This window comes from Tachyglossus aculeatus, chromosome 19 (genome assembly GCF_015852505.1).
Source record: "Tachyglossus aculeatus isolate mTacAcu1 chromosome 19, mTacAcu1.pri, whole genome shotgun sequence".
Taxonomy (NCBI): domain Eukaryota; kingdom Metazoa; phylum Chordata; class Mammalia; order Monotremata; family Tachyglossidae; genus Tachyglossus; species Tachyglossus aculeatus.
The window spans coordinates 27,058,588-27,084,650 of NC_052084.1; the positions used below are offsets into that span (position 1 = coordinate 27,058,588).

Genomic DNA, 26,063 nt, shown 5'->3' on the forward strand with positions numbered 1-26,063 from the left:
AGCCTGGGGGAGGGAGGGGCATGACGGGAGAGAGGGGGCGGAGCTTGAGGGGACAGAGGGGCCTGACGGAGAAGGGGCGGGGCCTGAGTGAGGGGGCGGAGCCTGACTGGGAGGGGCGGGGCCAGAGGGGAGGGAGGGGTCTGAGGGAGGAGGGGCGGGGCCTGACTGGGAGGGGGCGGAGCCTGACCGGGAGGGGCCCGAGGGGCGGAGCCCGACGGGCAGCTCCTGAGGGACAGGGGGCGGGGCCTGAGGGGAGGGGCTGACGAGCAGGGGGCGGGGCCTTCAGCGATGGGCAGGGCGTCCTAGGGCGGGGCTTGGGGCTGGGGGGGATTGGGCGTGTCCGGCGGGGGGCGGGCTCGATCGGCTCCGGGACGGGCTGGGGGCGCGGCCCTGGGGGCGGGGCCTGCGGGGGGGACGGGGGGCGTGGTCTTCAGGGCTGGGGGCGGGTCCGGGGGGAGGGGCCTGCGGGGGACGTGGGCGGGGCCTTCGGGGCTGGGGGCGGGGCCTTCGGGGACGGGGGCGTGGTCTTCGGGGCTGGGGGCGGGGCCTGCGGGGGACGTGGGCGTGGTCTTCGGGGCCGGGGGCGGGGCCTGCTGGGGACGTGGGCGTGGTCTTCGGGGCTGGGGGCGGGGGCCTGCGGGGACGTGGGCGTGGTCTTCGGGGCTGGGGGCGGGTCCGGGGGGCGGGGCCTGCGGGGCTGGGGGCGGGCCCGGGGGGCGGAGCCTTGCCCCGGAGTTTGTTCTCGGGCTCCGGGCGGCGGGGCGCACAGCCTGAGGGCGACCCACCTGCGCTGTGCCCTGTGCTGCCGGCTCTGCTCCGCCCTGCCCTGCGCCGTGCCCTGTGCTGCCGGCTCTGCTCCGCCCTGCCCTGTGCCCTGTGCTGCCGGCTCTGCTCCGCCCTGCGTCCTGCCCTGCGCTGTGCCCTGCGCTGCCGGCTCTGCTCCGCCCTGCCCTGCGCCGTGCCCTGTGCTGCCGGCTCTGCTCCGCCCTCCGTCCTGCCCTGCGCTGTGCCCTGTGCTGCCGGCTCTGCTCCGCCTTGTGCTGTGCCCTGTGCTGCCGGCTCTGCTCCGCCCTCCGTCCTGTCCTGTGCTGTGCCCTGTGCTGCCGGCTCTGCTCCGTCCTGCCCTGCGCTGTGCCCTGTGCTGCCGGCTCTGCTCCGCCCTGCGTCCTGCCCTGTGCTGTGCCCTGTGCTAACGACTGTGCTCCGCTCCGCCCTGTGCCCTGTGCTGCCGGCCCTGCTCCGCTCCGCCCTGTGCTGTGCCCTGTGCTGCCAGCTCTGCTCCGCCCTGCGTCCTGCCCTGCGCTGTGCCCTGTGTTAACGACTGTGCTCCGCCCTGTGCTGTGCCCTGTGCTGCCGGCCCTGCTCCTCCCTGCCCTGCGCCGTGCCCTGCGCTGCCGGCTCTGCTCCGCCCTGCGTCCTGCCCTGTGCTGTGCCCTGTGCTGTGCCCTGTGCTGCCGGCTCTGCTCGGCTCCGCGTTGTGCCCTGCGCTGCCGGCCCTGCTCCGCCCCGCCCTGCGCTGTGCCCTGTGCTGCAGGCTCTGCTCCGTCCTGCGCTGCGCTGTGCCCTGCGCTGACGGCTGTGCTCCGCTCAGCGTTGTGCCCTGTGCTGCCGGCCCTGCTCCGCTCCGCTCCGTCCTGCTCTGCGCTGTAGGCTCGGCTCAGCCCTGCGCTGTGCCCTGTGCTGCCGGCTGTGCTGTGCCCTGTCCTGCCGGCTCTGCTCCGTCCTGCCCTGCGCTGTGCCCTGTGCCCCGCGCTGTGCTCGGCCCTGTGCCGCGATGGTCATCCGAGTGTTCATCGCCTCCTCCTCCGGCTTCGTGGCGGTGAGTGCGCCTGCCCCGGGCGGCTGATCGATCGACCGGTCGATCACAGATAGATAAACAAGATACACCTTCTAGACTGTGAGCCCGGCGTTGGGTAGGGACCGTCTCTAGATGTTGCCAACTGGGACTTCCCGAGCGCTTAGTACAGTGCTTTGCGCGCAGTAAGCGCCCAATAAATACGATGGAATGAATGAATCAATGTACTTCCCGAGCGCTTAGTACAGTACAGTAAGCGCTCAATAAATACGATTGAATGAATGAATGTACTTCCCAAGCGCCTAGCACAGTGCGGTAAGTGCTCAATAAATACGATTGAATGAATGTACTTCCCAAGCGCTTAGTACAGTGCAGTAAGCGCTCAATAAATACGATTGAATGAATGTACTTCCCAAGCGCTTAGTACAGTGCAGTAAGCGCTCAATAAATACGATTGAATGAATGAATGTACTTCCCAAGCGCTTAGTACAGTGCTCTGCACGCAGTAAGCGCTCAATAAATACGATTGAATGAGTGAATGAATGAACTTTCCAAGCGCTTAGTACAGTGCAGTAAGCGCTCAATAAATACGATTAGAATGAGTGAATGAATGTACTTCCCAAGCGCTTAGTACAGTGCAGTAAGCGCTCAATAAATACGATTGAATGAATGAATGAATGTACTTCCCAAGCGCTTAGTACGGTGCTCCGCACGCAGTAAACGCTCAATAAATACGATTGAATGAGTGAATGAATGTACTTCCCAAGCGCTTAGTATTCCCAAGCGCTTAGTACAGTGCAGTAAGCGTTCACTAAATACGATTGAATGAATGAAATACCACCGGCTCCCGGAACGGCCCCCCGCGCCCCCGGATTCATTCAATTGCATTATTAATAATAATAATAATAATAATGACAATAATAATAATAACTCTGCTACTTGGTAATATGTTGCCGACTTGTACTTCCCAAGCGCTTAGTCCAGTGCTGTGCACACAGTAAGCGTTCAGGAAATACGATGGAATGAATGAATGAACGGTGGGCGCTTCCTATGCGTTTGGTAATGGGATCGACGAAGCGCCGAACTCTGTGCCAAGCGCTGGGTAACCCCCCCGCCCCCCCCGGAGCTCGCCGTCTCCATCCCCATTCTACAGGTGAGGAAGACTGAGGCCCTGAGAGGTGCAGCGACTCGCCCAAGGGCACCCAGCAGCCGCGGGGCGAGGCCGGGATTCGAACCCGGGACCTTCCGGCTCCCAGCCCCGGGCTCCGTCCGCTCGGCCGGACTTAGGGAGCGCCGACTGGGTGCGGAGCACTGCCCTAAGCGCTGGGGACCGAAGGTCCTGGGAGAGGACACGGTCCCTGCCCCCAACTCCCCTCACCCCCTTCCCCTCCCGCCCATGGGGCAGGCAGTGAGGCAGTCCGTCCTATTTAGTGAGCGCTCACTGTGTGCAGAGCGCTGCGCTAAGCGCTTGTCCTCCTCCCCCTTCCCCACCGGGGTCTTCCCTCATCTCCCCTCATCCCCCCTCTCGGGTCTCCCCTCACACCCCCCTCGGGGGTCTCCCCTCATTCCCCCCCCCCCCCCGGTCTCCCCTTATCCCCCCACCGGGGTCTCCCCTAACCTCCAGGGTCTCCCCTCACCTCCTCAGGATCTCCCTTCATTCCCCCCAACCCCGGGTCTCCCCTCATCCCCCCTCTCGGGTCTCCCCTCACCCCCCCCTCGGGGGTCTCCCCTCATTTCCCCCCCCCCCCGGGTCTCCCCTCATCCCCCTCCGTGGTCTCCCCTCACCTCCTCAGGATCTCCCTTCATTCCCCCCAACCCCGGGTCTCCCCTCATCCCCCCCTCTCGGGTCTCCCCTCACCCCCCCCCCCCCGGGTTTCCCCTCACCCACTCAGGGTCTCCCCTCATCCCCCCCCCGGGGTCTCCCCTAACCTCCAGGGTCTCCCCTCACCTCCTGGGGATCTCCCTTCATCCCCCCCCACCCTGGGGTCTCCCCTCACCCCTCCGGGGGTCTCCCCTCACTCCCTCCCCCCCACTGGTTTCCCCTCACCCCCCCGGGGGTCTCCCCTCATTCCCCCCACCCAGGGTCTCCCCTCATCCCCCTCTGGGGTCTCCCCTAACCTCCAGGGTTTCCCTTCACCTCCTCGGGGTCTCCCCTCACTCCTCCGGGAGTCTCCCCTCATCCCACCCCCCCCACCCGGGGTTTCCCCCACCCACTCAGTGTCTCCCCTCGCCCCCCCCAGGGTCTCCCCTCACCCCCCCACCCCCCCGGGGATCTCCCCTCACCCCCCCCAGGGTCTCCCCCCCCCATCTCCCTCCAGGGTCTCCCCTCACCACCCCCCCCCTCGGAATCTCCCCTCATCCCCCCAGGTCTCCCCTCACTCCCTCTCCAGGGTCTCCCCTCACCTCCCAACCAGGATCACTCCCTCACCCCCCCCCCCCCCCAGGGTCTCCCCTAACCCCCCCAACTCTCCCCAGAGTCTCCCCTCAGCCCCCCGGGTCTCCCCTCATTTCTATACCCCCGCCCCCCAGGGTCCCTCCACATCCCCGGGATCCCCCTCTCACCCCCCAGGGGTCTTCCCTCACCCCCCCCCCCCCACACACACACATACACATTTTGGGAGAGGAATTAAACCATTCATAGCCCTGGATAGACTCTTAGACTTCCAGGAATTTGCAAATGCTCCACACAAGAAACGAACTCGAGGCCTCTAATTTTAATGCGAAGAGAAAGTGAGAGAAGATAGTAGTGATAATAATAGTGGTATTTGTTAAGCGCTTTCTGTGCGCCAGGCACTGTACTAAGCGCAGGGGAGGAGACAGTCCCTGTCCCACGTGGGGTTCGCAGTCTCAATCCCCATTTTACAGATGAGGGAACTGAGGCATAGAGAAGTGAAGTGACTTAACCAAGGTCACACAGCAGACGGGTGGAGGAGCTGGAATTAGAACCCATGACCTTCTGACGCCCGGGCTCTGTTCACTTCGCCGGACTTAGGCCTCCAAACCTCTTGACGTCTTGTCAGTCAGTCCTATTTATTGAGTGCTTACTGTGTGCAGAGCTCTGTACTAAGCGCCGGGGAGAGAGAACACTAGAACCGACACATTCTTCCCAGGCCAGGGGTTGGGTCCAGAGGGTTCTTCCCGGCCCCACAGCACTTACGTCCTTATCTGTAATTTTATTTGTTTGTCTCCCTTCCTCTAGACTGGAAGCTCATTGTGGGCAGGGAATGTCACTGTTTATTGTTGTCCTTTCCCAAGCGCTTAGCACAGAGCACTGCACATAGTAAGCGTGCAATAAATACGACTGAGTGAATAAAAAGGGGATACAGGGGGTGCAGAACCCCAGCAGAAATGGGGTTCTGTCAGCTCCATCCCCGTGCCTGCCCCTGAAGTGTGGGACGGGGACGGCACGATTGGCCTGTCTCCCTCCCCCCCAGCGCTTAGTACAGTGCCTGGCGCACAGTAAGCGCTTAACGAATACCACTATTAATATTATTCTGTAATAATAATAATTTTGGTATTTGTTAAGCGCTTACTATGTGCCAAGCACCTTTCTGAGTGCTGGGGAGGATACAAGGTGATCAGGTTGTCCCATGTGGGGCTCACAATCTTAATCCCCATTTTACAGATGAGGGAACTGAGGCCCGGAGAAGTTAAGTGACTTGCCCAAAGTCGCGCAGCTGACGAGCGGCGGAGCCGGGATTTGAACCCGTGACCTCCGTAGACCTTTAGACTTGGTACTAACCTCTCCGCTTCGGTAACCGCCTCGGAGACGCGGGTGTGTTTACCGTCCAGACGGTGGAAACTTGAAGAGGGAAGGGATTATCCTGAATCGACCGATCGTACTTCTGGAATGCTTAGGATGTGCAGAGCGCTGTACTATCAATCAATCGTATTTATTGAGCGCTTACTGTGTGCAGAGCACTGTACTAAGCACTTGGGAGAGCACACTGCAACAGAATTAGCCCCTAACGAGCCTACAGTCCAGAAGCGGGAGGCAGACATTAATCCAAAGTCGATCGGGCTGGGAAATTCACTCCCAACCTCCATTCCAAGCCAAGGGCCTCGGTTTTCAATCGCGGGTATTTATTGAGCGCTTAGTGTGGGCGGAGCACCGTGCTGAGCTCTTGGGAGAGTACGGTATAATAAATATGTGTGATCCCTGCCCTCAAAGAGTTTAAACTCCAGAGGGGTAGACAGGTATTAAAATAAATTCCTCGTAGGAGGAAGCAAGAGCATATAAATATACGTATTTAAGCGAAACGTGGGCGAGGTGGGAATGCCAGAGTGGTTGGGTGACGCAGAAGTGCTGAAAAGGAGGGCGAGGCGATGAGATCCATCTGGGAAGGGCTCATAGAGGAGACGTGATTTCAGAAGGGCTTTGAATGAATCGATCCATCATCATCATCATCATCATCAATCGTATTTATTGAGCACTTACTATGTGCAGAGCACTGTACTAAGCACTTGGGAAGTACAAATTGGCAACATATAGAGACAGTCCCTACCCAACAGTGGGCTCACAGTCTAATCGTATCGATAACGTCCTCCCCAGGTTCTCAGCGCTTGGATTTCTCTAAGACGGTGCCAGAATTGGGGTCCCGTAATCCTGGCAGGGCTATAATTCTATTTATCTATTTTGATGAGATTGATGCCTTGTTTTGTTTTAATAATAATAATAATGATGATGGCATTTATTAAGCGCTTACTATGTGGAAAGCACTGTTCTAAGCGCTGGGGAGGTTACAAGGTGATCAGGTTGTCCCGTGGGGGGGGCTCACAGTCTTAATTCCCATTTTACAGATGAGGTAATTGAGGCACGGAGGAGTTAAGTGACTTGCCCCAAGTCACACAGCTGACAATTGGCGGAGCCGGGATTTGAACCCGTGACCTCGGACTCCAAAGCCCGTGTTTCGTTGTCTGTCTCCCCCTTCTAGTCTGTGAGCCCATTGTTGGGTAGGGGTTGTCTCTATCTGTTGCCCTGAAATTGTACTTTCCAAGCGTTTAGCCCAGTGCTCTGCACGCAGTCAGCGCTCAATAAATGCGATCGATTGATTTGTGTTTTAGTCTTTTAGACTGTGAGCCCACTGTTGGGTAGGGACTGTCTCTATATGTTGCCAATTTGTACTTCCCAAGCGCGTAGTACAGTGCTCTGCACACAGTAAGCGCTCAATGAACACGATTGATGATGATGATGACTTGTGTCCAGGTCCTCAGTGACGGCCAAGGATTCCCAACCCAAGCGCTTAGTCCAGTGCTCTGCACACAGTCAGCGCTCAATAAATGCGATCGATTGATTTGTGTTTTAGTCTTTTAGACTGTGAGCCCACTGTTGGGTAGGGACTGTCTCTGTATGTTGCCAATTTGTACTTCCCAAGCGCATAGTACAGTGCTCTGCACACAGTAAGCGCTCAATGAACACGATTGATGATGATGATGATTTGTGTCCAGGTCCTCAGTGGCGGCCAAGGATTCCCAACCCAAGCGCTTAGTCCAGTGCTCTGCACACAGTAAGCGCTCAATAAACACGATTGATGATGATGATGATTTGTGTCCAGGTCCTCAGTGGCGGCCTAGGGTTCCCAACCACCCATTTTTTTGCTCTGCGGTCTTGAGGATTAGTGTCGGAGTATTTGTCTTCCGAGGCTTTCCATTCTTCTGTTTCCATCCCTGCAACTTCCTCTTGGGCTGGGTGGATCCGATCCATCTCCTCAGATGGCCTTTTGGTTTCCTCCCTTCCTCGTTCTTCCTTCCCTCCCTCTCCGCCTCCAACACCTAATCAGGTCGTTGTTATGTCTCGGGGCTGTCATTGCTCACCAGCTCTCCTCCAGATCCTCCTCCTCTCTGCCCTGGCAAGAGTAATAACCGTGAGATTTGTTCAGCGCTTACTCTGCGCCAAGCACTGAGATAGATCTCCTCACCCTGGGCTTCAAGGCTGTCCATCCATCCCCTCGCCCCCTCCTACCTCACCTCCCTTCTGTCCTTCTCCAGCCCAGCCCGCACCCTCCGCTCCTCCTCCGCTAATCTCCTCACCGTCCCTCGATCTCGCCCGTCCCGCCATCGACCCCCGGCCCACGTCCTCCCCCGGGCCTGGAATGCCCCCAATCCCTCCGCCCACCCGCCAAGCTCGCTCTCTTCCTCCCTTCAAGGCCCTGCTGAGAGCTCACCTCCTCCAGGAGGCCTTCCCAGACTGAGCCCCTTCCTTCCTCTCCCCCTCGTCCCCCTCTCCATCCCCCCATCTTACCTCCTTCCCTTCCCCACAGCCCTGTATATATGTATATATGTGTGTACATATTTATTTATTTATTTTACTTGTACATATCTATTCTATTAATTTTATTTTGTTAGTATGTTTGGTTTTGTTCTCTGTCTCCCCCTTTTAGACTGTGAGCCCACTGTTGGGTAGGGACTGTCTCTATATGTTGCCAATTTGTACTTCCCAAGCGCTTAGTACAGTGCTCTGCACATAGCAAGCGCTCAATAAATACAATTGATGATGATGACTCTATTTACTTATTTTACTTGTACATATCTATTCTATTTATTTTATTTTGTTAGTATGTTTGGTTTTGTTCTCTGTCTCCCCCTTGTAGACTGTGAGCCCACTGTTGGGTAGGGACCGTCTCTATATGTTGCCAATTTGTACTTCCCAAGCGCTTAGTACAGTGCTCTGCACATAGTAAGCGCTCAATAAATACGATTGATGATGATGATGATGATAGATCTAAGACTATCGGGTCCCACAAGGGAGCATAGGAGGGAGGGATGGGAATTGAATCCCCAACCTTCCCCATCCCCGCCGCCTTACCTCCTTCCCCTCTCCACAGCACCTGTATATTTGTTTGTACGTATTTATTACTCTATTTATTTTATTTGTACATATTTATTCTATTTATTTTATTTTGTTAATACGTTCTGTTGTGTTGTCTGTCTCCCCCGTCTAGACTGTGAGCCCGCTGTTGGGTAGGGACCATCTCTAGATGTTGCCAGCTTGGACTTCCCAAGCGCTTAGTACAGTGCTCCGCACACAGTAAGCGCTCAATAAATACGATTGAATGAATGAATGAATCCCCGTTTTGCAGATGAGGGAACTGAGGCCCGGAGAAGTGAACCGACTCACCCAAGGTCACACGGTAGACAGGTTGGCGGAGCCGGAATTGGAACCCAGGCCCTCTGATTCCCAGGCGTGTAGTACTACGACTAATAATGATGGTATTTGTTCAGCACTTACTGTGTGGCAAGCACTGTTCTAGGCGTAGATCCAAGCTGATCAATCAATCAATCAATCGTATTTATTGAGCGCTTACTGTGTGCAGAGCACTGTACTAAGCGCTTGGGAAGTACAAGCTGGCAACATAGGTTGGACGCAGTCCCTGTCCCACATGGGGCTCGCGGTCTTAATCCCCTTTTCACAGGCGAGGGAACGGAGGCTCAGAGAACTGAATTGACTCACCCAAAGTCACACAGAAGAATGGCGGGGTCGGGATTAGAACCCAGGTCCTCCGACTCCAAGGCCTGTACCCAGAAGGCCACGCCAGTTCTCTACCTCTGGTGGGAAACTGGTAACTTTTCCCAGGACGCTACATGGGCCTCCCAAATTCCGTCTCCCTTCTACAGCCTCCGGGGGAATGATAATAATAATAATAATAATGGCATTTATTAAGCGCTTACTATGTGCAAAGCACTGTTCTAAGCGCTGGGGAGGATACAAGGTGACCAGGTTGGCCCACGGGGAGCTCACAGTCTTCATCCCCATTTTCCAGATGAGGCAACTGAGGCACAGAGAAGTGAAGCGACTTGCCCAAAGTCACACAGCTGACAGTTGGCAGAGCTGGGATTTGAACCCATGACCTCTGACTCCAAAGCCCGGGCTCTTTCCCCTGAGCCCCGCTGCTTCTGGCTCGGTGGATGATCTGGATCTCAGTCACTCAGTGGTATTGATTGAGCACTCGCTACGTGCAGAGCGTTGTACTGAGCGCTTGGGAGGGCACGACGGAATTAGCAGACACGTTCCCTGCCCCGAACGGGCTTACCATCCAGGGAGGGGAAGACGGGTGTTAGTGGAAGTAAATAATTTATAATACATGTGTGGGGGTGCGAATCGCAAAGGTCCAAAGATCACAGTTTCAAGTGCACGGTTTATTTACAGTTTAGGGAGAGCTCTGAACTTTGTCCCCTGCAATCAAGTCAGGATGGCCGGCTGTGCTTAATGGGCAAATCGCCCCCTTTCCTTGTCTCACGGCTAAAAATCGCTTCCCCCCTCGCGTCGTTTTATTAATGGACCAAGTTTACGTTAATCTCAGCGTGGCCCACCTCTTTGGATTACGATTATCCCACACTCTCCATCCCTGAATAATCAGAATGATAGTGGTATTTGTTAGCTTGTACTAAGCGCCGCGGTCCCTCCGAGGTCCCACCTGGAGCTCACCGGCTAAGTAGGAGGGAATTTTGTTCCCCCTTCGATGACAAAGGCAGTCTGCGGGATCCTCTGGGAGATTATCGGCCCCTTACTGACCATTTTATAGGTTATTAGATACGAGATAATCAGGTCCCACACGCGGCTCACCGTCTAGGGCGGATTTTTTCCCCCTTTGATGACAAAGTCGGTCTACGTGACCCTCTGGGAGATTACTAGCCCTTTCGTGACTGTTTTAGAAGAGGCAGAGAAATCTTGCTTTGCACAGGGTGATGCCATCATCATCATCATCATCAATCGTATTTATTGAGCGCTTACTATGTGCAGAGCACTGTACTAAGCGCTTGGGAAGTACAAATTGGCAACATCTAGAGACAGTCCCTACCCAACAGTGGGCTCACAGTCTAAAAGGGGGAGACAGAGAACAAAACCAAACATACTCACAAAATAAAATAAATAGAATAGATACGTACACCTCTCTTTTCCCTCCAGGAACATGCCTAATTGTCGCGTGTAATGCACACCTCTGTCGGTAACTAGATTAAAGGAGTGCTTGGTTTTCCAATTCACTCAATCGTATTTATTGAGCGCTCACTGCGTGCAGACTAAGAAGCACTAAGATAGGAGGAGGCGAGGTGATTGACTCCTTCAGAGCCGACGGTGAGGAGTTTCTGTTTGATGAGGAGGTGGATGGGCAACCCCTGGATGTTTCTGAGGAGTTGGGAGACGTGGACTGAATGGTTTTTTGTTTTTTTTTTTTGGAAAATGATCCGGGCAGCAGAGCGAAATGTGGACTGGAGTGGGGAAAGACAGGAGGCTGGGAGGGCAGCAAGGAGGCTGAGGCGGTCATTGAGGCGGGAGAGGAGAATAATAATAATAATGGCATTTGTTAAGCGCTGGTACTGGCATTAACGTGGCAGCAGTTTGGATGGCGAGGAAAGGGCGGATTTTAGCGACGTTGTGAAGGGCGAACTCGCAGTATTTGGTGACAGGGTGAATTTGGGGGTTGAATGAGAGAAACGAGTCGCGGACGGTGCCAAGGCTACGGGCTTTTGAGTCAGGGAGGATAGTGGTGTTGCCGACAGTGACGGGATATAGAGGGAGAGGACAGAGCTTAGAAGCAAGGTTGCGTTTGGGTTAAGCCTGATTCCACACTCCCTAAACCTGAATAATACGTTCCAGTAGACTGTCCCATTTTCACATTCATGAATTAATTACGATTTAAATAATCTATTTTATAGTTTACTGTGACACGCTGAGTACTGTACCATTAAAAAAATCTATTAAAGGTCAGTAGATATGGTCCCGATCCAGGAAGGGACACACACAGAAAAAATTTTCCAAAAGCACTACCAGAGGGCCTAATGACTCAGCAACGTGGCTTAGCGGATAGAGCCCCAGCCTGGAAGTCAGAATAATAATAATAATAATAATAATGGCATTTATTAAGCGCTTACTACTGTTCTAAGCGCTGGGGAGGTTACAAGATGATCAGGTTGTCCCACAGGGGGCTTACAGTAAATCCCCATTTTACAGATGAGGGAACGGAGGCACAAGCTTAGAGAAGCAGCGTGGATCAGTGGAAAGAGCCCGGGCCTTGGAGTCAGAGGTCATGGGTTCAAATCCCGGCTCCGTCACTTGTCAGCTGTGTGACTTTGGGCAAGTCGCTTAACTTCTCTGGGCCTCAGGTACCTCATCTGGAAAATGGGGATTAAGACTGTGAGCCCCCCGTGGGACAACCTGATCACCTTGTCACCTCCCCAGCGCTTAGAATAGTGCTTTGCCCACAGGAAGCGATTAATAAATGCCATAAAAAATGCCATAAAAAAGAGAAAAAGTAATTTTTGTGGGATGGCTATTGACAGAATTAATAATCATGGTATTTGTTAAGTGCTTTCAATTTGCCAAACGCTGTCCTAAGCAATGGAGTTAGATAGAATATCATCAGGATGGACACAGTCCCTGTCCCACGGGGGGCTCGCACCCTTATCCCCATTTTGCAGATGAGGTCACCGAGGCACAGAGAAGTGAAGTGACTTGCCCAAGGTCACAGAGCAGACAGGTGGCAGAGCCGGGATTAGAACCCGGGTCCTTCCGACTCCCGGGCTCTGGTCACTAAGCCACGCTGCTTTGTAACCATTAGACAGGTTTTGATGCTGAATTAGATTCATTCAATCGTATTTATCGAGCGCTTACTGTGTGCGGAGCAATTAGATTGTAGTCCCCAGGGAAGACCTCTTTTTCTACCCGTTCCTGGGGATCAACCTTTCTTGGATCTCTGTTCTCCTCGAGTCCTCCGGCCTCAAAGACAATGAAGCTGGAAATTCCAGATGCCTTGGCCGCACCCCATGGCTCGAGCCGAATGGAATGGAATTGAGTCGGTCTAAATTTTTGACCCAGAGGAAGGCAGGGCTCAGCCGCCTCCAGGAAGAATGGCTTTCTGCCATCGGCTTTGGCTTTAAGAAGCCCAAACCGGTTTAGCCTTTGCAGATTAAACCGGGAAACGGTAGGTGACTTTAAGTTCAACTTGGGTGAATCAGTCCATCACGGGTATTTCTTAATAATAATAATAATGGCATTTGTTAAGCGCTTACTATGTGCAGAGTACTGTTCTGAGCGCGGGGGACTCACAGTTGTCCCACGGGGGACTCACAGTCTTAATCCCCATTTTACAGATGAGGTAACTGAGGCCCAGAGAAGTGAAGTGACTTGCCCACAGTCACACAGCTGACAAGGGGCGGAGCCGGGATTTGAACCCATGACTCCAAAGCCCGGGCTCTTTTCCACTGAGCCACGCTGCTTCTCCTTTCTTGAGCGCTTACTGTGCGCAGCGCACCGTATTAAGGTCGTTGTCTCAAGACTGTAAGCTCGTCGTAGGCAGGGAATGTGTCCGTTTATTATCCTGTTGTACTCTCCCAAGCTGTTAATACAGTGCTTTGCACACAGTAAACGCTCAGTAAATACGATCGAATGAATTAATAAATTCACTCTATCCTCTCTTGCCAGGACCTTCTTTGGGCCCCCGTAATTTCCCTTCCGCTCCATGTCTTGCCACTTGCCACTCAGAGAATTATTTACCGGTCTACAATATTGCTGAAATTATTCGCTGAAATCTTGGGGATGTTTTCTCATATTGGTCTAGACTGTGAGCCCACTGTTGGGTAGGGACTGTCTCTATACGTTGCCAACTTGTATTCCCAAGCTCTTAGTACAGTGCTCTGCACACAGTAAGTGCTCAATAAACACGATTGATTGATTGATTGGTCTGGGTTGGCTTTTCCACGACACCTTCCTTTTTTTTCCCCCCCGTCCTTACCCCCTCACTTCCCCCCACAGATTTTGTGTCCCTGCTAGTGACCTGGTGACCGAAGGGTAACTCACTCCTAGTGCAGTGGTGGTAGAGAACCCAGGACTCTGGCCATCCTTGAAACCCTACCCCATCATCATCGTCATCATCAATCGTATTTATTGAGCGCTTACTATGTGCAGAGCACTGGACTAAGCGCTTGGGAAGTACAAATTGGCAACACATAGAGACAGTCCCTACCCAACAGTGGGCTCACAGTCTAAAAGGGGGAGACAGAGAACAAAACCAAACAGACCAACAAAATAAAATAAATAGAATAGATATGTACAAATAAATAAATAAATAAATGAATATCCCCTGGTGAAGGGAGAGAGGGAACAGAGAGAGAGTCAGAGAGGAGGGAAGTGTGTGGGAGAGAAGGAGGGAGGGGAATGGGAGAGATTCCTTCTCATCCCTCCTGCCGTGACTCCCGGAGGTCACCGAGAAGTAGCAAAGCCCCCCCAAAAAACCATCCAATCCGGGACTCATTTACGAGGAAACTTTCGGCTTTCGGACCCGTGGCTTATCTTCTTCCACATTTTCCTGGACGAAATCGGAGCTATACACTGATTTGCCGGCTCATCCTGGGCGGGGAACGTGTCTACCGACTCCGTGGTTTTGTAGTCCCCCCCCGCAAGCGCCCACAGTAAGCTGTCATTAAGTACAGTGCTCTGCAATAAATACGATTGAACGAATTAACACCTTTTTTTTAAAAATGGTCTCTTCAGATAAAGAAGAAGCAGCAGGATGTGGTCCGGTTCCTGGAAGCCAACAAGATTGAGTTTGAGGAGGTGGACATCACCATGTCAGAGGCCCAGAGACAGTGGATGTACCGCAACATCCCAGTGGAGAAGCAGCCAGCGCAAGGCAACCCTCTTCCTCCCCAGATCTTCAACGGGGACCAGTACTGCGGGGTGAGAAGAATCTCCCATTTCTTTTTCTCTTCAGTTTTCCTTTTGCGTTACTGAGCGCTCGCTGTTTGCGGAACACTGTCCCGAACGCTTGGGAGAGGCCAGTACAGCAGAGCGGGTAGACACGTTCCCTGCTTTCAAGGAGCTTACAGGCTAGTGGGGGAGACAGACATTAAAATCAGGGGCGGGGAGGAGGAGTAACACTTGAAAGTGCTCAATAAATACCATTTATGGATGGACCCCAAGTGCTTAGTACAGTGCTCTGCATTTAGTGCTCAATAAATGCCATTTATGGATTGATCCCAGGCTCTTAGTACAGTGCTCTGCATCTAGTAAGTGCTCAATAAATGCCATTTATGGATTGATCCCAGGCTCTTAGTACAGTGCTCTGCATCTAGTAAGTGCTCAATCAATGCCGTTCGTGGATCAATTAGTCTCCACCCATTCTCCCAGCAGAGTATGCCCTCATTTCCTCTCCTCTCCCTCCCTCCTGCTTCACCCCTGTACTTGGATTGGCACCCTTTCTCCCTCAGCCCCCCGCCACTCAAGTCCACATCTAGAATTTATTCACATTCACGTCCGTCTCCCCCTCTTGACTGTGAGCTCATCGTGGGCAGGGAACGCGTCCACCGACCCTGCTGTACCACCCTCTCCCAAGCGCCCAGGCCCGTGCCCTGCCCGCGGTAAGCGCTCAATCGATAGGACCGATCGGTTTTCTGAGGCGGTGGGAGGGAGGGGCGTATTTGTGCAGGCGGGGACAGCTGGCGCGTCATTAGACTGGGAGCCCACTGTTGGGTAGGGACTGTCTCTAGATGTTGCCAATTTGTACTTCCCAAGCGCTTAGTACAGTGCTCTGCACACAGTAAGCGCTCAATAAATACGATGGATGATTGATGAAAGAGGGATGGGGAGCTACATCTCGTCCGCCAGACTAGACCAGGCTCTTAGCTCCTTTCCTTTCGCCGACGCTGGCGGCAGTCCCGTTTCGGGATGTAGCCAGACTTCCCTCCTCTAAATGATGGGAATAATTTGAATTTGGAGAACACGGCCTATTTTTCGCTCGCTCCGCTTTCTCCTCACACGATTCCCCGAAGGCAGGGAGGAGCCAAGTTTGACCTGTGTCCCACCAGCGAGGAAACACTCTTGTCTCGCACAGGTTTGCCATCTGCGACCTTCGCTCTGGGCGTCCGCACAGTGGATCTCCGGCACGTGATTTGGCTCCGAGAGCGAGGGCCGGTGATTAGGGAGTTGAAAATAATAAGAGTAACAGGAATAAGAATGCTGTGGTATTTAAGTGCTTACTAAGGGCCAGGCGCTGTGCTGAGCACCGGGGTAGAAACAAGACAATCAGGTCAGATGCGGTCCCTGTCCCACACGGGCCCCCCAGTCCGAGCGGGAGGGAGAAACGAGGGTTTTATCCCCATTTGACCTGTGAGGAAACTGAGGCCCAGAGAAGTGAAGTGAGCATTTGGATTTGCCCCCTTTATTCTCCCCTCCCTCAGCCTTACGGCATTTATGTCCACATCCGTCATTTATTTATGTAGATGAACATCTCTCTTCCCATCTAGAATGTGAGCTAGACAGGGAACGTGTCTACCAACTCTCTTCTCCCAAGCACATTGTACAGTGCTCTGCACTAAGTAATACTAATAATAATAATGATGGTATTTGTTAAGCGCTTACTATGTGCAAAGCACTGTTCTGAGCGCCGGGGAGGTTACAAGGTGATCAGTAGCCCACTGTGGGCAAGGAATGTGTCTGTTTCTTGTCGGATGCTCCCAAGCGTTTACTACAGCGCTCTGCACACCGTAACCGTTCAATAAATTACAGTTGGCTGCCCGATGGTTGAAGCATCTGGAGCCGGGGTGTCTCCGGGGACGGAAGGGGATTCATTCAGTCGTATTTATTGAGCACCTACTGTGTTCAGAGCACTGGACTAAGCGCTTGGGAGAGTATAATAGAAGAAAAACAGGATTCTGTCTGCCCCTGGTTTGCTGTCTGCTCTTCCCACTCCCACGTTCGGCACTGTCTCCTCCGGCACTTAATCTCTTTGAGCCAAACAAGGGTTTTATTCATTCACCTGTTGCCCGGCAGGTTGGGACTCAAGAAAGAAGCCATCAGATGGAAACGGGGGCTTGTTGGGAGGCTGTGAAGCGGGATGAGATTGTTGCCAGATGATCTGTTTCTTTCCCCCGCCCCCAGACTCCTTCTTGGATACAACGGTGTGGACGTAGCAGTGAGAAATAACTCTAATAATTAATGGTATTTAAGAGCTTACTCCGTGTCAAGAGCTGTCGTAAGCCCTGGGGTAGGTAGAAGTTAATCGGGTTGGACGCAGCCCCCGTCCCACGTGATGCTCTCAGGCTGAGGAGGGAGGGCGGGGACGGTCTTAATCCCCATTTTACAGATGAGGAAACGGAGGCACCGAGAAAAGTGACTCGGCCAGGGTCACGTTGCAGGCCCTTGGCAGAGCTGAAGTTAGATCCCGGGCCCTAAGAAGCTCAGACAAACGGCATGGCCTAGTGGAGAGATCTGGGAATCAGAGGAGGACCTGGGTTCGAATCCCGGCTCCGAGTCACTTCTCTTCGCCTCGGTTACCTCATCTGTAAAATGAGGATTAAGTTTGTGAGCTCCACGGACTCTGTCCGATCCGATTAGCTTGTTCCTTCCCCAGGGCAGGTCACTTCACTTCGTCATCATCATCGTCATCAATCGTATTTATTGAGCGCTTACTGTGTGCAGAGCACTGTACTAAGCGCTTGGGAAGTACAAATTGGCAACATAGAGAGACAGTCCCTACCCAACAGTGGGCTCACAGTCTAAAAGGGGGAGACGAAACCAAACATGCTAACAAAATAAAATAAATAGAATAGATATGTACAAGTAAAATAAATAAATAGAGTAGTAAATATGTACAAACATATATACAGGACAATGATGGCGACAATGGACAACAGGTCTCTCTCGTTGCGGGTCTCTGACAAGATTTGCGAGTTTCAAAGCGGGGCTGGAAACTAGCAGCTTTCTGATCTATACAGCCAGCGCTCGGCAAATACGACTGACCGACCAGCGGCCGCGGCGGGATTAGAACCCAGATCCCCCGGCTCCCATGCATCCAGTCGTGCTGACCGAGCGCTCACGGTGTGCCGAGTGCCTGGAAAGTACAGTTCGGCAAGAGAGAGAAGCAGCGTGGCTCAATGGAAAGAGCCCGGGCTTTGGAGTCAGAGGTCATGGGTTCAAATCCCGGCTCTGCCACTTGTCAGCTGGGTGACTTTGGGCAGGTCTTCTTTGTGCCTCAGTGACCTCATCTGTAAAATGGGGATTAAGACTGTGAGCCCCCCCGTGGGACAATCTGATCACCTTGTAACCTCCCCAGCGCTTAGAACAGTGCTTTGCACATAGTAAGCGCTTCATAAATGCCATTATTATTATTATTATTATTATCAATCCTGACCCGACAGCGGGCTCGAGAGGCGGATGGTTCTGTGACACAGATATCCTGGCGCCTACCGAGAGCTGGGTTTTCCTACCGCTTTATGAAGACTGTTATGGGGGGGTCTGCATGTTCAGACTTGCCCTTCCTAAGCAACAATTCCCTGAGCCTGGAGAGCCAGCAGGCCGGGAGCCTGACTACCAAATGAACACCTTGTTGATTGCCAGCGCAGCCTTCCCGGGAGGGAGAAAGACCTGGGTTTCTAACCCTGGCTCGGCCGCTTGTCTGCTGGGTGACCTAGGGCAAGTCCTTCGCTTCTCTGGGCCCCAGTGACCTCATCTGTAAAAGGCTGGGTTCCAGGGGGCCTTCCCAGACTTCCAGGAGGCCTTCCCAGACTTCCAGGAGGCCTTCCCAGACTCCAGGAGGCCTTCCCAGACTTCCAGGAGGCCTTCCCAGACTTCCAGGAGGCCTTCCCAGACTTCCAGGAGGCCTTCCCAGACTCCAGGAGGCCTTCCCAGACTTCCAGGAGGCCTTCCCAGACTTCCAGGAGGCCTTCCCAGACTGAGCCCCTTCCTTCCTCTCCCCCTCGTCCCCCTCTCCATCCCCTCATCTTACCTCCTTCGCTTCCCCACAGCACCTGTCTATATGTATATATGGTTGTACATGTTTATTACTCTATTTATTTTACTTGTACATATCTATCCTATTTATTTTATTTTGTTGGTATGTTTGGTTTTGTTCTCTGTCTCCCCCTTTTAGACTGTGAGCCCACTGTTGGGTAGGGACTGTCTCTATGTGTTGCCAGTTTGTACTTCCCAAGCGCTTAGTACAGTGCTCTGCACATAGTAAGCGCTCAGTAAATACGATTGATGATGATGATGATGATGGGTTAAGGCCGGGAGCCCCGTGTGGAACATAATAATAATAATGATGGTATTTGTTAAGCTCTTACTGTGTGCCAAGCACTGTTCTAAGCACTGGGGTAGATACAAAGTTATCAGGTTGTCCCACGTGGGGCCCCCAGTCTTAAACCCCATTTTACAGATGAGGTAAAGTTAAGTAACTTGCCCAAAGTCACGCAGCTGACAAGTGGCGGAGCCCGGATTAGAATAATAATTAATAATTATAGTATTTGTTAAGCGCTTCCTACGTGCCAAGCACTGTTCTAAGCACTGGGGTAGATACAAGGTCATCAGGTTGTCCCACTTGGGGCTCACGGTCTTAATCCCCATTTTACAGATGAGGTAACTGAGGCGCAGAGAAGTAAAGTGGCTTGCCCAAAGTCACACAGCTGACAAGTGGCAGAGCCCGGATTAGAATAATAATTAATAATTATAGTATTTGTTAAGCGCTTCCTACGTGCCAAGCACTGTTCTAAGCGCTGGGGTAGATACAAGGTCATCAGGTTGTCCCACTTGGGGCTCACGATCTTAATCCCCATTGTACAGATGAGGTAACTGAGGCACAGAGAAGTAAAGTGGCTTTGCCAAAGTCACACAGCTGACAAGTGGCGGAGCCCGGATTAGAATAATAATTAATAATTATAGTATTTGTTAAGCACTTCCTATGTGCCAAGCACTGTTCTAAGGGCTGGGGTAGGTACAAGGTCATCAGGTTGTCCCACGTGGGGCTCCCCGTCTCCATTTTACAGATGAGGCAACTGAGGATCAGAGAAGTTAAGTAACTTGCCCAAAGTCACACAGCTGACAAGTGGCGGAGCCCGGATTAGAATAATAGTTAATAATTATAGTATTTGTTAAGCACTTCCTACGTGCCAAGCACTGTTCTAAGCGCTGGGGTAGATACAAGGTCATCAGGTTGCTCCATAAATATGACTGAATGTGTATCAGAGATAGCTATGAAGATTATTTATCCTATTCCCTCAAGGAGGCCCAAAAACATCTGGTCGCATGAACAAGACCGAGGTAGTGGTACCTTTTTGATTTCTTTGGTTGTGGGAAAGCAATCAAGACCTCGGGGAAGACAGCGAAAGCGGGTCTTGAGTGACAGAAATTGCCTAGCCCACACTCTTCTCTGGAAGTAGTGAAACTCCCAAGTCATCTCCCCCTTGTCTCAACGGAGGGAAGGAGAGTGATGTCAGGAGATGAAGAATTAACGTGACGTGCTTTCAGAAAAAGTGCCTTGGAATAAAAATAGCTCTCCCATCTGTGCTCCCGGCCTCCCCATCCGACAGATGAACGGCCTCAATCCCGTATTTTGGGTCAGTTGACGTTTCAGCCGGCCAGGATCGTGTCTAAGGCCTCCCCTGGGGCTTCGTCGATGACAGGCTTCACTCTGTCCTTTGCCCGTCCTCCTGTTTCCACACAAAAAATGTCCCTCTGAGTCCCGGGCCCGTGCTCTAGCCAGCAGCTGGGCCGCCTCTCAGTCGTCATTTACTTTTAGGGCTTTTAGCTGGGATGTCGTGTAGGGGGTAATCATAATTGTGGTACTTGCTAAGCGCTTCCTATGTTCCAGGCGCTGGACTAAGCGCCACGGCGGATGCAAGCTAATCGGGTTGGACTCAGTCCCCGTCCCCGGTGGGGCTCACCCTCTCCATCCCCATTTTACCCCCCTTTTAGACTGTGAGCCCACTGTTGGGTAGGGACTGTCTCTATGTGTTGCCAATTTGTACTTCCCAAGCGCTTAGTACAGTGCTCTGCACATAGTAAGCGCTCAATAAATACGATTGATGATGATGATGATTTTACAGGTGAGGGAACCGAGGCCCAGAGAAGTGAAGCAACAAGGCTTCCCATGTGGGGCAGGGACTGTGTCCAACCTGATTACCTCGTATCTCATCCCCCTCTCCATCCCCCCCATCTTACCTCCTTCCCTTCCCCACAGCACCTGTATATATGTTTTGTACATATTTATTACTCTATTTATTTATTTTACTTGTACATATCTATTCTATTTATTTTATTTTATTATTATGTTTGGTTTTGTTCTCTGTCTCCCCCTTTTAGACTGTGAGCCCACTGTTGGGTAGGGACTGTCTCTATATGTTGCCAATTTGTACTTCCCAAGCGCTTAGTACAGTGCTCTGCACATAGTAAGTGCTCAATAAATACGATTGATGATATGTTTGTACGTATTTATTACTCTATTTTATTTCTACATATTTATTCTATTTATTTTATTTTGTTAATATGTTCTGTTTTGTTGTCTGTCTCCCCCTTTTAGACTGTGAGCCCACTGTTGGGTAGGGACTGTCTCTATATGTTGCCAACTTGGACTTCCCAAGCGCTTAGTACAGTGCTCTGCACACAGTAAGCGCTCAATAAATACGATTGATTGATCGATTGACCTCCCCAGGTGCTTAGTACAGTATCTGGCACACGGTAGGTGCTTCACAAATACCTGGGAGTCAGAAGGTCATGGGTTCCAATCCCAGCTCTGCCACGTGTCTGCCGTGTGATCTTGGGCAAGTCACTTCACTCCTCCGGACCTCGGTTGCCTCATCCTTAAAATGAGGATTAAGACTGTGAGCCCCGCGTGGGACAGGGACTGTGTCCGACCTGATTTGCTTGGATCCACCCCAGTGCTTAGTACAGTGCCCGGCACGTAGCGCTTAACAAATACCATCATTACTACTGAATTAAAATAGTAATTAAAAAATAATATTAAAAGAAGAGAGAACTGGGATATCAGCTGAGGGGAGGGTGAAACGTACTTGACTGACCCCGAGGTGGTGGAGTTGGAAAGGAACAGCAGGTGGGTATCAGGATTTCTGTTTTTTCCGGGGACTGCAGAGGAATTAGAGTAGGAGGGACAGGATATTGATTGATTCATTCACTCAATCATATTTATTGAGCGCTTACTGTGTGCAGAACATTGTACGAAGCGCTTGGGAGAGTACAGCCGAACATCAGACACAATCCCTGCCCAGAACAAGCTCACAGCAGTCAGTCAGTTGTATTTATTGAGCGCTTACTGTGTGCAGAACATTGTACGAAGCGCTTGGGAAAGTACAGTAGAACATCAGACACAGTCTCGGACCAGAACAAGCTCACAGCAGTCAGTCAGTTGTATTTATTGAGCACTTACTGCGTGCAGAGCGCCGTAATAAGCGCTTGGGAGAGCACGATACAACAATAAACACATTCCCTGCCCACAACAGTAATGATAATGGTATTGGTTAACTTGTGTGCCAGGCACTGAACTAAGCACTGGGGTGGTTACAAGTAAATCGCGTTGGACACAGTCCCCGTCCCACACGGAGCTCACAGTCTCGAGTCCCCTCTAGGCTGTAAATTCGTCGTGCGCGGGGAATGTGTCCGTTTATTGTTCTTCTGTACTCTCCCGAGTGCTTAGCACAGTGCTCTGCACACGGTCAGCACTCAGTAGCTACGATCTATCGATCGATCGATTGCCTATGGGAACTCGGGCCTGGAATTTTTGTGTGTCGAAAAGAGAAACGTAGGTTTCTTCATCCCTACCGCTCATTCTCGGGACCCTGGCCAAGGCGTAGCCTCGTGAAAGCAAGTGAAACCCAGAGGGAAACAGGACGGGGGGTTTTTCCCACCGAAACCAGATCGCGGAATTGTTCCAAATGCCAACCTGTTTGAGGTATGTTTTAGGCCTGCGGATATAAAACCAGCAGAGATGCAGATTAGCCTGGGGATGCCACCTGGAGAGTTTCTTGGCTACGGGAGGGAGAGTCAAGCAGAGGCCTTCCCATTCCCATTCCTAGCTCGGGCAGCGGCTAGCGGGCGGAAGGCAACCGGCTACAAGTCAAAACTCACCTGCGCAGCGGCCCGGGAGAGAGTTGAGGGTGGAGACTCGAGTTCAGGCGGCGATGGTAAACCGCCTTTCGCATTTTGACCAAGAAAACTCCGTGGATCCACTACCGGAACGATGGCAGGTGGAGAGCGGGGCGTCCCGGGAGAGTCGTGCCCGTGGAGTCGCCGCGGGTCGGACCCGACTCGGCGGCCAGAGACGAGAGCTCCCTTAGAAAATTCCCTCCTCCGAATGACCGAATTTTGATGTGTGCTTTTGAGGGATGGGAGAGAGCATTTTACTTGGACTGATTCTTCTCTAACCTATTTTCTAGGATTATGACGGCTTCTTTGACTCTAAGGAAAGCAACACAGTCTTTTCATTCCTGCGCCTGAAACCCAGATTGGCGTCCAAGGTGAATCAGTCAATCAATCAATCGTATTTATGGAGCGCTTACTGTGGGCAGAGCACTGTACTAAGCGCTTGGGAAGTGGCCTCTGAGCGCCCCAAACCACCTTGTATTAGCAGTAGAAATAGTATTTATTCAGCGCTTAGTCTTTGTAGAGCCCTGTGCTAAGCCCTGGGAAGAAAATCCACAGGTGAAAGACACCATCCTGGCCATCCAGAGGCTCACAATCTAAACATAAGGTCCAGAGTCCGTTAAGTCTTTTGTTTTTTTTTTATGGAATTTAAGCGCTTACGATGTGCCGGGCATGTACTAAGCGCTGGGGTGGATACGAGCTGATCAGGTTGGACGCGGTCCACGTCCCACACGAGGCTCACAGAATTAATCCCCATTTTACAGATGAGGTGACTGAGGCCCAGAAAAGTAGAACGACTTTGTCTCTATATGTTGCCAATTTGTACTTCCCAAGCAGTTAGTACAGTGCTCTGCACATAGTAAGCGCTCAATAAATACGATTGATGATGATGATGATGATGACTTGTCCAGGGTCACACAAGAGGCAAGTGATGGAGCCGGGATTAGAACCCAGGTCCTTCTTCCTCCCAGGCGTGTGCCCTGTCCACGAGGCCACACGGCTTCCCTGATGTAGTGGTCCTCTAGTCCGTCAGCCCGTGCTCTCAACTCTTGTCGTACTGTATTTTCACAACCACTTATTCGTTCATTGTCGTATTTACTGAGCGCTTACTGTGTGTACTGAGCGCTTGGCAAGGCAGCAGTAAAGAGAGACGATCCCTGCCCACACCGGGCTTGCGGCTTGCTCCGCGCACGGTAAGCGCCCAGTAAGTACCGGCGAATCATCATCATCATCATCATCAATCGTATTTATTGAGCGCTTACTATGTGCAGAGCACTGTACTAAGCGCTTGGGAAGTACAAATTGGCAACATATAGAGACAGTCCCTACCCAACAGTGGGTTCACAGTCTAAAAGGCCGGGGGGGGGGGGGGGCGAATGACCGAGATGGGGAAAATCCCTGACGTCCTCCTGCGTGTCTTTCTTCCGTAGGCCGAGCCCTAGGAGAAATGCCAGGCCGAGGACGGACGCCTGCTTTGAAGAGCCAAACGGTCCCTGAACGCCAACCCCCGGCTCCCCGAGTCCCCGTGCCAAGCCGGTCTGCAGCGCCGAAACTCAGCTGGGCCTTGCGGGGGGCTCCCCGAAGGCGCGGGACGCGGGGGGCTGTAAGAGATGGCTGACGCAGGGCGGCTTCTTCCTTCTTTCCCGTTTCCTCCCCGGGCCACGGGATTCAGGGATTAGCCCGCGCCCCGCACCGCTGTTCTCTCTCCCCACCCCGGGACCGGCAGAGACGGGGTCGGACGATCAAACGGTCCACCACCCGGTGACGTGCGGAGCACTGTGCTAAGCGCTCGAGAGAGTCCACTCCAACAGGATTGGCGGACGCGTCCCCCGCCCATGATGAGCGGGGGCTAGGGAAGCGGCAGGGCCTAGCGGAGGGAGCCCGGGGCTGGGAGTCGGAAGGACCTTGGGCAAGCCACTCTGCTTCCTCGGTGCCTCTGTTTCCTCGTCTGTAAAGCGGGAGTTGGACGGTGGGACGGGGGCCGCGTCCAACCCGATTCGCTCGTATCCGCCCCGGCGCTTGGCGCAGAGGAAGCGCCTGACAAATGCCGTTAGCAAGCGTCGTGTCTGCCGTCGTGTCTGCCGTCGGGATGGCAGATCCCGTCTCCCGTCAGCACGGCCGCCCGCACCTGGTTTCACCATCAATCAATCGTATCGATTGAGCGCTTACTGTGTGCAGAGCGCTGTACTGAGCGCTTGGGAAGTCCAAGTTGGCAACACGTAGAGACGGTCCCTACCCAACGGTGGGCTCACAGTCTCACTCGTCGGCGGGCGTGGGATTTTTCCCAACGCCCGAAGGGGAAGACGCTCTGGTTTCAGAGGGCCGACATCCCCCGGGAGCCTTCGAGACCCCCCTCGCCAGCCGCCCCGACGTAAGCCTGCCCGCGGGGCCCGGGCCCTTTCCGAGCCAGCCGTGTCGACCCGACGGAACCGGAGCGATCTGGGAGAAGAGTCGAGGATCCTTTCCCGCCCGGGGTCCGCTCGGCCGTTTCCCCGTCCTCCCCTCGACGGGCGTATCCCGCGGATCGGATCTTGGAAAGGAAAACCGGCTCGCCTGGAATGGGAGAGAGCCCGCAGCCGGGGCGGCGTCAGACGCCAACAGCTTGCCGCCCACGTTTTGTTTTCGGTGAAGCCCCGCGCAATCTGCCGCTTTGGCCCCCCGGGAGAGGAATCTGTTTTCGAGAGGAAGGTTCGGGTTGGGGAATGTTTGGCGTCGCTACCGATGAGACGCGTTAAATGTTTATCATTAGCACGACGCGGCTGGATGTCTGCCTTGTCCCGTCTAACCGTCCTTTGTTCCAGTTCGTTTTTTTAAAAAAAACTCCGAGGGCTTCCTGGGAATGAGTTGGCTTCTTTTTATTCATCCGGCAACGCGAATGAGGCGGCGTTGAGAGGAGAGTCGGCGGAGCGTCTTAAACAGGGGAGACTGAGGCCGATGGCTCGTACAGCAGCCCGTTGCGGGCAGGGGATGTGCCTGTTAAATTGGCATTGGGACTTTCCCGAGTGCTTATGGTGCTTGTTCAATGCTTGGTACGTGCCAGGGGTGGACGCAAGCAAATCGGGTGGGACACACGCGGGGCTCACAGTCTCAATCCCCATTTTCCAGATGAGGTCACCGAGGCCCAGAGAAGCGAAGCCACTCGCCTGAGGTCCCACGGCGGGCAAGTGGCGGAGCGGGATTAAAACACGGGCCCGGGCTCTATCCACTAGGCCCACGCCTCTTCGAAGGGATACGTCCCTGAATAGGACCTTCCCGTGAAGAGCCGTGAGGCTTCCTGGATGGGAATTCTCCAGTCCCGACGAAGAGATTGGATCTCCCTTTCAAGCTCCGCTGTCACGAGAGCTTGGGAAGTCCTGGGGAAATGTGATCCCCCCCGCCCACCCCCGTCTCTCTTCCGCGGAAAAG

The 26,063-nt window shown here is 53.2% G+C and overlaps 1 protein-coding gene across 1 annotated transcript; it reads left to right on the forward strand.

Moving 5' to 3' along the window:
• Nucleotides 1-1,574: 1,574 nt before the first annotated feature.
• SH3BGRL2 (SH3 domain binding glutamate rich protein like 2) lies at nucleotides 1,575-24,867 on the forward strand. The gene is made up of 4 exons (XM_038761150.1): nucleotides 1,575-1,819; nucleotides 14,283-14,468; nucleotides 22,952-23,032; nucleotides 24,089-24,867. The coding sequence occupies exons 1-4, from the start codon at nucleotides 1,775-1,777 to the stop codon at nucleotides 24,098-24,100; spliced, it is 324 nt and encodes a 107-aa protein (XP_038617078.1). The 5' UTR covers nucleotides 1,575-1,774; the 3' UTR covers nucleotides 24,101-24,867.
• The last annotated feature ends 1,196 nt before the right edge of the window (nucleotides 24,868-26,063 follow it).